At 44.5% G+C, this 11,685-nt stretch overlaps 1 protein-coding gene and 1 long non-coding RNA gene across 2 annotated transcripts; one reads left to right on the top strand and one right to left on the bottom strand.

Moving 5' to 3' along the window:
• The first annotated feature begins 3,933 nt into the window (after positions 1–3,933).
• On the top strand, positions 3,934–8,663 carry LOC120831977 (uncharacterized). The gene is made up of 3 exons (XM_040197964.2): positions 3,934–5,196; positions 5,849–5,973; positions 6,085–8,663. The coding sequence occupies exons 1-3, from the start codon at positions 4,138–4,140 to the stop codon at positions 7,838–7,840; spliced, it is 2,940 nt and encodes a 979-aa protein (XP_040053898.2). The 5' UTR covers positions 3,934–4,137; the 3' UTR covers positions 7,841–8,663.
• Positions 8,664–10,457: 1,794 nt separating this feature from the next.
• On the bottom strand, positions 10,458–11,204 carry LOC144388258 (uncharacterized). The gene is made up of 2 exons (XR_013452578.1): positions 10,866–11,204; positions 10,458–10,766 (listed from the first exon to the last, which is right to left on the bottom strand). It is a non-coding gene; the product is annotated as an uncharacterized LOC144388258 (long non-coding RNA).
• Between the last annotated feature and the right edge of the window lie 481 nt (positions 11,205–11,685).

Here is an 11,685-nt window from a genome sequence, read left to right as displayed (position 1 = left end):
AGCTGAACATGCAAACATGTAACATGAGGCGCACACACGTTCATAATGACGCAACTGGGAAACAGTATTTTATGTAGTAAATCCTTTCAAACACGTCTCATCAGCACAGGTTTACAAAGTTAGTATCAATGTAATTGAATTGATGCTCCTTATATGAGTAACTAGTAGCACACAGTGCCTTGGGTGTATTGGTGCGTCAGGGCATTGTAATCACCTTGGTGCCTTACTTTTTTATGTACTGCATCCCGTCAAGGGCGTCTCCATGACAACTGCTTATGATTAACTGAGGGTATGTGATGTCATGTGCAGAGGACGGATGCTAAGGGTTGTAAGGGGGGGTGAGCAATAATGTTGTTACAGTGACAAACGAACGTTGAGCCAGACAGAGATGCACGGAGACACGAAGCAGAGGCAAGAAGAAGACAGAGGGACAAAGGAAGTCAGAGGACAGCTCATCACAGAATGGGACAAAAAAGATACACACATAGTAGAAAGAAAGAAATGAAAAAAAAAATGAGTAAACAACCATGAGTGAAAAGCAATCAGGGGGAAAAGGGGGATGCTGAAAAAGAAGAGAAGATCAGCCGTGTTGAAGAGAAAGACAACCCAACAGATAGCTACAGATAAAGAGGGAAACGTAGACACTGTTGAAACCGGTGTCCCGAGCACATTAGTACTTATGGCTGCAAATGTGTCAAGTCATTCAGTCTAGCCACCAGCATTCGCCCCCAAACTGCCCTTTACATCTTACTGAAGCTGTGCTGTCACACACACACACACACACACACACACACACACACACACACACACACACACACACACACACACACACACACACACACACACACACAGAGAGAAGGGTCTTTAAAGAGAGCTAACAGATAATGTACAGCTAGCTAAAGTGAGGAAACATGTTAGTAAATACTGCATGTCTTTTATTCATATAACCACACAAACATAAAACTGTGCACACACATAAAGAAGTTGAGGATCAATGTGGTGTAGCCCACTTGCTCAAGGTGTAGCCCAAAGTTCAAGTGACAAGGCAAGCATGGGAAAGTCTTCACGGTCCGTAAACTTTGTCTCAGTAGTACTCAGACTGTGGTCGTTCAGGTTCATGCATTTTTCGTTCACTTCAATGATCTGTAAAAAGAAAAAAAGGGAAAAGAAAAAATTCAAAGAAAAGCTGCTGTCATTTCATAAGTGGACATTTTTCAGCCAGTCGCTGTCTGTGGTGCTGAAACGAAGGAACTAATTCAGCAAGGACTGTCGTGTCACGTCTATTTAAATCAGACACCCACCTGCCTGCGGCCCACATGGCGACAAGGCCCCTTTGCACAAAGTAAGGTTCATTAGGAAATGGTTTTCCCTCATCCAACCCTTTTGAGATGAACCGGAACAATCCTTAAGTCTGCATAACACGGTACTTTATTGCAAATACAAGTTCTGTGTTCCAAACTTTATATAAGCAAATATATGCTTGGTAAGAAGAAACATCAATGAGTAAGTTTACTGACTTTACTTTGCGTTTATATATATATATATATATATATATATATATATATATATATATATAGAATAACCATTATGTTGTTATCACTTGCACTGCCACAAGGTAAGGCTCACTTTGAACAGGAGGAAATGCTATTTAGTGCCATAGCTGCCGCTAAGGACTCAGAGGTAATTTACTCCATACTTGCTGTCTGGGAGCTAAGTATGCCTGTCATTTTCAACCCGAATTTGCCAAAAATGTAATATTACTGCCACTTAAATGTCACCACTCAGCTCAAAGAATGTCACTCCATGTATTCTATGTATCAGAATATGCACCAACATGTCCCTGTCCCATGTCACCTAAATACCCCCCTTCCTTCATCCCAAGGGGATGTACTCTCGGCGGACTGGTCTCTGAAGGCTTGCAGCTGGGACAGACTGGGGCGGACCGAGATGGGCTTGTCTGCTCTTGCTGTAGTCTGATTCTGCTGCAGTGCCATTTGAAAACACTCCAGCCCTTCTGCAGTGCGGTGGAGCGCAGCACTGATATTGGATGACTCCCCTGTTTTTGCTCAACCCACACACCCCTCACGCCCCTGTGTACATCATACCACCATCACCGCCGTCCCTCGAAGGGCATCCAAAAGCACCGCAAAATACTTAACGAATGGCCTGGCATTTAAAATATATGCGTACAAGAACCCTGCAAAAATCAGGAGGGCCTGCAGAGAGAAACCCACTGAGCAGTGATAAAGGACACTGTCGCGTCAGCACGCCAGGAGATTGTGGGTGGGGCTACTGGTGTATAAGCATTTACGATACACAAGGAAGAGAGAGTAATTGTGACCGCCTCTCACTTCCCTCCCTGTCTAGCTCTCATTCTATTTTTCTCTCTCTCCGCCTTTCTGTGTCGGTTCAAATCTAAAATTGGCCATGCTTGATGCATTAGTTCTGCTTAACTCAATCTTGCAGTGAAAAGGCTATGGATGGGACAAGAAAATTAGAAGATTGATGGCCAATGTCTGATCAGTGCTGAAAAGCATAAAAGGATCGATTCAAACGCTACTTCCATAATAAGCAGCATTTTAAAAAGGTACCATAGTTTTCTTCCGTGGGTATTTAAATTACATGAAGTGGACGAATTATGTGAAAAATCACTAGAATGTCAATGACGGTTTGCGAAACGTATACTGCACCTGTGGAGGAGGGATTATGTTAAACCCATGGACACTCAGAAACCACTAATGCAGCTGTTTTTTGCTGCATCCCTTCACCAATTAGTAATCTTTTATTCACAGTGACCGCTGTGACCCGAGATAAGAGTGAAGGGTCCAGATGGACAGGAGATCAATAGCCTGTTGGGCAGACCAACTGACGCTGTGCAGTTCAGAGGGGCAATGGCTCAGCAAATGGATGGAATGTTGCACATGGCCTTTTTCCACCTCTGATAGTTAAGACCCCACAGATGGCTGGAGGAAAAGTGTGGGTAACAAATGCAAAAACACTACACAGTAAAGCTGAGGGAATGTAAGCAAAGGTGATGTGTTCCCCCGTACAAAAAAAACACCTAGAACACATCCCAGTACAACATTGTCCTGCATAAAAAGAAAATCCAATTCCATTCAAAGTTTCGATTATTTTTTTCATTTTCTTGTTTCACTCAGGGTCAACCACAATAACACAATTCCAATTAGTTTTAGACATTAGCAGTCTAAGATATGAATCAATAAATTAATCTTAATTGGTTGAATTGTATAATAATAAGAATAATTATATTGGACACATTCAACATGAACGTTTTAAATTATCTGTATATTACCAGTCAGCGATTGGAATAATAACCTCCCTGTCAGCTTCGGGTTAAATGCTGAATCACAAATGAGGAAACATTAATAAGAATCTCTGCAATTCATATTATGCAAACCCTTGCCCCCACAATCCTGGTTGTGAGAAGAAGAGGTGTCAAGTCTTCCCAGTCCTTAAACTTAATACGAAACAAGTTATTATGCAGTTCTTCGAGTTAATGTCATCATAGTTCACTTCATCGATCTGTAAGAAAATACTGCTTTCATTTTATCGGGGAAGTGTTTCAGCCGAGGAAAACAGCCGACTGACGTTTTGTTGATCGCTGTCCGTGGTGCTGAATCGAGGATCGTTCATGAATCCGTCACGCTATTTCAAAGTGGATAAACTTTTTCAAACTGTTCAGATGTATGTACTGCTTCTTTGAATGAAGCTATAGTAACGATGAACATCTATCTGTCTTACTATACTGCTATGCACTTGTATATCTTTCTCAATCGGACTCCCACGTAGCGTTTACAGCCCACGTGGTTCAGACGGAGCGGGACTCCATACCAATAGCAGACAGCCAGTGGGTGGTGCTCAGCCCCCTCCCTCCCATCTGTGGGCCAAACAGATTTGCCTGGGCTTGCCTTCTTGGCCACGGAGCATCACATATATAAGGCACCGGCGTTGGAGGTCTCATTCGCCGAGAGAGCCATACACCACTCACCAGCACACATACACAACACACATAACACGCACACACGCACACACGCACACAAGCACATACCCACCCACATAAACTCGTCAAACACCGTCCCTCACTGTATTCCGTCTCACATCATTAACTTTGATCGGATGAGCTACACTGTGGACACAGTCGGGAGCCCGTTCAGGAGAACTATGGATAACAGGACGACCGGCTACGGCTACAGCCGCTCCAGCGGTATCCCGCCCAGCGGCTTTCGCTCCCAGTCTCGGTCCCGAGCAAGCCCCGGCGCCACCGTGACCTCGTCCTACAAGAGAAGCGTGAACATGCCGGTGTCCAGAATGTACAGCTCAACGGTGCACAGCTCCGGCGACAGCGTTGATTATGGTCAAACCTCCATGCTGAACGGAGACTACAGGCGCGCTAACGAGAAAGAGCAACTTCAGGGGCTCAACGACCGGTTTGTCGTTTACATCGACAAGGTGCACTACCTGGAGCAGCAGAACAAGCAGATCGAGGAGGAGATCCACGCACTGCGGCAAAAGCAGGTGTCGCGCTCCGAGCTGGGCAACCACTATGACCAGGAGCTGCAGGAGCTGCGCTCCATGCTGGAGCAGATCCACCACGACAAGGTGCAGATCCAGCTTGACACCGACCACATCGAGGAGGACATTCAGCGGCTCAGGGACCGCTTTGAAGAAGAGGCTCGCATCAGGGAGGAGACGGAGGCCATAATCCGCGTCCTGAAGAAGGACACGGGCGACTCAGAGTTGGTGAAGTCTGAGTTGGATAAGAAAGTTCAGTCGCTGCAGGACGAGATCGCCTTCATCCGCAACAACCACGAGGAAGAGGTTAGTGACCTCATCGCCCAGATCCAGGCGTCTCAGGTGACCGTGGAGAGGAAAGACCTCCAGAAGACGGACATCACCGAGGCTCTGCGGGAGATCCGCTGCGAGCTCGAGGGCCACTCTAACCAGAACCTGCAGCAGGTGGAAAACTGGTTCATGTGCCGATTCTCCAAGCTCACCGAGGCTGCAGACCAGAACAAGGACGCCATCAAGTCCGCTCGCGATGAGATAACCGACTACCGCCGCCAACTGCAGTCCAAGACGGTGGAGTTGGAGTCCATCCGCGGGACAAGAGACTCGCTGGAGAGGCAGCTCAATGACATCGAGGACCGCCACAACAGCGATCTGTCCAGCCTGCAGGTAGGCAAAAAGCAACGGACCCGTGCGTAAAAAGCTGAAAACCTTTTCTACAACTGTTGATATGAAACTTCTTTTATGATTCTGTTTAAAACTGCCTTAATCTGGGTTGAGTTGGTATGAGCGACGTATAGATTTTTAATACAAAGATTTAGATCTTTAGATCTAAGGGACTTAAAAACAGCATACCTGACTTAATAAAAGCGAAACTGATGATGTTTTGTGTACTAAATCACAGTTACGTTCCTGTGTTGACACATTACCTGCTGCGCAATGATCGCATCTTTACTAGCGCTGACTTTCTTTACAAATCACTCTCCAATTGTCAGTAAAGGGTTAAAGGGAAACACTGCAGCAGCAGACACCCCCTCCCCCCTTATTGCTGAGTCAGAGGCATGGGTGATGCTGTGTTGTTACATTACGCCATTGAGATTTGTGGGTGGGTGCCTGCATTGAGCTGTCCTTGAGAGAGAGGCTGTCAACATTAATGACTATTGTTTTGCTCAGATTATTGCGTTAAGGCAAAATAAATGATGGCTACATTTGTTAAACAGTATAAGAGGACAAAATTTGTATAATAGTTTTTTTTTATCTGCTCTGGAAGTTCATCATATTGGACTTAACTAAACCTTATATGTTGCTCCTTTTTTCTCAGGAGACAATCCACCAACTGGACAATGAGCTCAAAAGCACCAAATGGGAGATGGCTCGTCACCTGCGCGAGTACCAGGACCTGCTCAATGTCAAGATGGCCTTGGACATTGAGATCGCTGCATACAGGTAGCCTATATACTGACATGCAATTGGCATTTTTTTAGTGGAAAAAAATAAGATTTGCACTTATTTCCTGAAAACCGTACCCTTCATTATGTTTACATCTGCTGTCCTCAGGAAACTCCTTGAGGGTGAGGAAACCCACTTCAGCACATTCCCTTATCGTCACCCGACCGCTACCAAAGTCTCTAAGCCTAAATCAGACCCTCCCAAGCTGAAGGTGCATCACAAGTTTGTGGAGGAGATCATCGAAGAGACGAAGATTGAAGATGAGAAGTCAGACATCGACGAGGCCCTGGCGGAAATAGCACAGGAGCTGTCTGCCACACTCGGGGGTGGGGAAGATGAGGGGGAGGAAGAAGAGGGGGAAGAGGAAGTCGACGGTCAGGGTGAGGAGGAAGAGGGCGAGGGCGTGGAGGAGGAAATTGTAGCCGCCACCAGGGCCAAAGTTAGCTCCAGCAAATCCACTCAGGAGGAAGAGGATGGACAAGGTGACGATGAAGAGGAAGAGGAAGAAGGAGAAGATGAGACTGAAGATGGGGAGGGAGGTGATGGAGAAGAGGGAGAGGAAGAGGAGGAAGTTGAGGAGACAGTCTTATGTTCTAAAGCTCCAGAGTCAAAAGCCTCGCCTGACAAAGAGAAGGCCGGAGACAAAGACAGCATCGAAGGTGAGGAGGAAGCTTGTGCTGAAGAGGAAGATGGTGATCAGGATCAAGATGCAGCTGGGGACGAAGAATCCAAAAGCGGAGATGAGAAAGAGGAAAAAGAGGATACGGACAAAGCCAAAGAAAGCGAAAAAGGAGACAAGGAGCTAAGGGATGAGAAAGAAGAAGAAGCTGTAGCCAAGATAGAAGTTCCAAAGACAGAAGCTGCAAAGCCAGAACCTCCAAAGTCAGAAGCTGCAAAGTCTGAAGCTGCAAAGCCAGAAGCTGCAAAGTCTGAAGCTCCAAAGTCAGAAATTGCAAAGACAGAGGCCAAGAAGGAAGAAGCTGCCAAGATGGAGGAATCAAAACCAGATTCTCCAAAGGCTGAATCCCCTAAGTCTGAATCACCAAGACCTGCATCTCCTAAGTCTGAATCACCTAGACCTGTATCTCCTAAGTCTGAATCACCTAGACCTGTATCTCCTAAGTCTGAATCACCTAGACCTGTATCTCCTAAGTCTGAATCACCGAGACCTGGATCTCCTAAGTCTGAATCACCTAGACCTGGATCCCCTAAATCTGAATCACCTAGACCTGGATCTCCTAAATCTGAATCACCTAGACCTGAGTCCCCTAAATCTGAAATACCTCGACCCGATTCCCTTAAATCAGATTCTCCCAAGCCTGCCTCTCCTAAATCTGAGTCCCCCAAAGAAGGCTCACCAAAGCCTGGATCCCCAAAACCCAGCTCCCCAAAAACCGAGTCCACCAAGTCAGACTCCTCAAAACCCGAATCTCCAAAAGCTGAATCCCCAAAGACCACCAAGTCTGAGGCCCCAAAAGCTACTGAAGAGAAGTCTGAGGAAAAGAGTGACCCAATAAATGACAAGGACATGGAAAAGAAAGATGGTGCCAAGACCGTTGACGGAGACAAGAGCAGCCCAGAAGAGAAAGAGAAGAAGGACGAGGGAAAAGAAGACGGCGTGATCGCTAACGGGGTGGACGAAAGTCCCGTCAAGGAAGACGCCAACCAGAAAGTGGTGGTTACCAAGACTGTGGAAACGATTACCACCGGAGAAGATGGGTCCAAGCACGTCACAAAATCTGTCACTGTGACCGAGACGATGAAGGAAGAAGTGGAAGAGGTGGTGCAGGAGAAGCTGGTATCCACCAAGAAGACGGAGAAGCTCTCCACCCAGTCCATCAAGCAGGTGACAGAGGGAGAATAAGCAGACTACGGGTCAGAGGAGAAGAAGCAGAGATCATGTCAGAACATTACAAAAGAAAAAACATCATACAGCTAGAGCGATGTAATAAAGATAACCACTCGCAAACATACAAATGACTCATAGAGAGAAGCCAAAAGTTAAACGCTATAAATTTCCCAAATGCATGTTGAGTGACAGCTTTAAACGGCGGTGAGGAACTAGTGAGACATTTTATCCTCTTTTTCTTTCTTTCTGCAGTTCACGGTGAGCTCATGCGGGAGGGGTGGGGGGTGGGGGGGTTATCTCTGCATGCTAGCTAAGGACACGGGAGAACTTTCCTCACAACTGTATGTATGGTAGAAACACACTGTAAAAAGAGTAAATATGTAAAAGTAATAAATACATTGTGTGGGGAGGGGTGAGAGGGGAGAGGGATGAGGGGGGGGGGGGTGTAGGTGGGACAAGCAAGTGTGGAGGTTCCTCTACACAGACAATTGCTGTACTGATGAAGCCTTACTTGACATGTGATGGTAACAACTGAGCCAAAAAATGAGCAGCAATATGATAAAAAGATGAACATATAGATCTAGTTAAAGCTTAAGAATCCTGAAGAGCCTTAAACATGCTTTTCATCAGTGTCTATGTTATGTTCACCTGACTGCAACTGAAAAATAAATAAACCATAAACTAATTAGATTTGTGCATTCTTATATGCATAGGATGGACTTGAATTTAAATACAGAAATGAATGAGGTGCTACTTTTCGCAATCCCATGACTTTACTCATCATGAACTATTTCCCAGCAGCATTTGCTCAATAAATGTCATAATGAAGTAAAAAACAGAGATGGTTTCTTGTCTTTTTTTTTAACACATCAATATGTTTTCTTTGTGTACTTTACGTACCAAATCAGAAACGTAAATAATAAGTAATTAAGTTCTAGATGCCACATGAATTTATTCATTTAATAAGATTTAGGATTTATTATCCAAACAAAATCATTTTATTTACAAAAGCAGCTGTGACATGTTTATCACAAAATTGAGTTTGATGAATGAAGTACATTTTTTGCTCATTATTGTTTAAAGAAATGTATTCAGCTTTGTGTTATTTACATTTTGTTGACAGTCAAATATGCAATTGCTAGTCAATCAGCTTTTTAAACCCAGCACCAGGCTGTTTGCATCATACCTGATGCAGAGAGTTTGCTCCTGCAGGATCTCTAAACTCAACATCTCCACCAGAGGGAGTAAAATAGAGCAGCTGCTGCGGGACGCCAGGTGTCAGAGGATAATGTGCTTCAGTGGGTGTTTGTTTGGACTCTCATCACATTAGAGAAGATTATCGATGTATTTATGAAACAGATTGCAAACTTTGTGTGTTTGTGTAAACGCAGGAATTTAATATTAGTGGGCAAAAACAAGCCTCCAGGTTATATTGTATCAACACCTGACCAGTTTCAATAAGTGTCTGTTATGTAAATAGAGTTATAAAAAAGAGCAGACTGACACATCAGAGTAATCATTATAATCATAATGAATCTTTGTTTGTCTGCCAAAAGCATACAATTACTGTAAATAATCACATACCTTTAACTACTCTGTGCAGCAATCATTCACTTTTTCACATTTAAACCAGGACTGCAAACTATGCAGATTTTCCTGAAGAACAGTCCCTTTGGTCCTTTGTTGACATCAAAGTATAATAATGCATGCCATTTGTCTACACTTTCTCTCCCCCCATCGATATAGCTTCTGTAAATACATGACCATCAGTGGAAATAGTTCACGAGGTATGGCAGGTACTTAATTTGGTCATTTTTGATGAAAGCTAATTATTCAATAATTACAGACCGACTCATTTATGTGTTTTTAGGACATCTCTTACTCTACCCATACTGAAAATCTGACATTTTTACTGTTTTGAGAAGATATGGGCTAATGAACTTTGCAAGGGATGTGGCGCTTCATCTGGCACGACACATGATTTACAAATAAGTTGACCTGCCCTCACCAAATTTGTAACATATTTAAAAGTCGACCCCTGAACACACCCGCATTTTTTACTCGGGGGCGCTGCAGTTAATTGTTAGAAATCTGTCCTTTTAGCCTATTTTCATTGGGTTTTTTGTCGTAAAAGACCGAACACTTCCCAGAGATTAAACCTGATTGAATTTGGGCAGTGTGATCTTTTCTAAAACTAAAAAAATATATAAAAACTATGTGAGCAGACCATCAGCCAAAAAACACCATTTGCCGTGAAAATCGAAGTTGTTTTACCTCGACCATACTATATAATCTGCTGCATATTTCTCATATGTCATGAGCTCCTTACCCCGTTGACACCTATATCATAAATTTTAACCTTAGTCATAGCCTATGGCTGGTCATAACCTGGTGGCAACAGGAAGTTGAATGTTTTCTACTTTGCTCTTGAATTTGTTTGTCTGTCACTGACAGTGTTTTCTAATTGTCTGAGTGACTTGGTAATGAGGAATTAGTGAAGGACATGCTCACATTTCCCACCAAACACTGGAGGTGAGGTAAATACACAACATTTACAAAAGCTAGTGACGTTAAGAGTGGCATAAGGACTTGTTTGTAGTTCACTAAGCAAAACACCTATGAAACACATGGCTTTAAGAAGTGTTTATTAAACCACCAAAATCTCACACTTCCTTTTGCACTCAGCAATTACACATTTTACACTCATCAGGAGCTATGCAAACAGGCCTTTGTGTACTGCTCTTAATATTGGCAAGCAGTTAACCTTGATTTGTGGTAATTGCTGTTTGATTGGATCCATTAAAGTCGAGCATCTAATGCCTCGACTGGTTATCGAGCCAGGCAGTCATGGTTGAAGTCCTTCCTCTTTCACCTCAGACTCCTCTCCTTTTCCTGTGTCTTCTTTCTCCTTGTCATCTTTGGCAGCGTCTGTCATCTTTTCCTGTATCAATGAATGATGAACTAAGTATATTGTGTAGTCCAGGCTTTAATAATATATTTTGAATGAAGAAATTACAGAACATAAAATCAATACACTAACCCTCTTCTCCATCCTTGGCCTCCTCATCTCCTCCCTCAGCCTCCTCATCTCCCTTAGCTTCTTCTTCATCTGCTTGATCTGGTTCTCCTTCCTCCCCGTCCCCTCCGTCATCCTCCTCCTTCTCCTCTTCCTGCTTGGTGTCCTCTGTTTCTTCTCCTCCCTATCCCTCCTTCTCCTCTTCCTCCTTTACATCCTCCTCCTCTTCTCCAGGTGGGCTGGCTGGTGCTTGCTAGGCGTGACTGGCAGAGATGAGCCCCTCAGTGTTGCTGAAGCCGGAGCTGAAGAGGAGTGATGTCATCAGGTAGGAGGGGCCAGAGCTCAAGCCGGAGAGGAAGGGTCGGGCGAGGTGAAACGAGACTCCTCCCCTTCCAGCAGCTTCCTGTGGAGCTTGGTGAAAATAAAGGCGATGAGCGCTGCATGCAATGGGAAGTGAGTGGCCACTTATTAAACTACTACAACATCTACATAAATTCTACATGTATTAAGACCAGAGACATCTTTGTGCATAGAAATAAACACGAGGGGGGGCCTCGACATACCAACGTCCTGACGGCGAGGCGGAGTAGAAGTGGTCATATCCGATGCTACTCATGGCTGAGGGGTACAGCTGCTCTCCCTCTCCTCTTGTGTATGTGTGTGAGTGTGCGTGAGTGTGCGTGTACGTGTGGAGGTGTACATTGGGCCCAGACTGCAGGAGCCTGAGCTTTAATAGCAGGAACGTGAGCTTTCCCCAAACTCTGCAAATGGCGGCTCGATAGACTTTCACTGCAACAGCAAGAAATGAGATGGACAAGATCTGGAGGGATGAGTGTTGTCGTCT

Source organism: Gasterosteus aculeatus, chromosome 14 (assembly GCF_964276395.1).
Source record: "Gasterosteus aculeatus chromosome 14, fGasAcu3.hap1.1, whole genome shotgun sequence".
Lineage (NCBI taxonomy): Eukaryota > Metazoa > Chordata > Actinopteri > Perciformes > Gasterosteidae > Gasterosteus > Gasterosteus aculeatus.
Note: the sequence above shows the minus strand (reverse complement) of the source record. Positions and strands in the feature narration are given on the sequence as shown.

Bases quoted from the DNA above. Each gene is read 5' to 3' on its own strand.
- LOC120831977 (XM_040197964.2), top strand. From the start codon at position 4,138: ATGAGCTACACTGTGGACACAGTCGGGAGCCCGTTCAGGAGAACTATG. The intron at 5,197-5,848 runs GTAGGCAAAAAG...CTTTTTTCTCAG, and splicing joins GCGATCTGTCCAGCCTGCAG to GAGACAATCCACCAACTGGA. The intron at 5,974-6,084 runs GTAGCCTATATA...TGCTGTCCTCAG, and splicing joins ATTGAGATCGCTGCATACAG to GAAACTCCTTGAGGGTGAGG.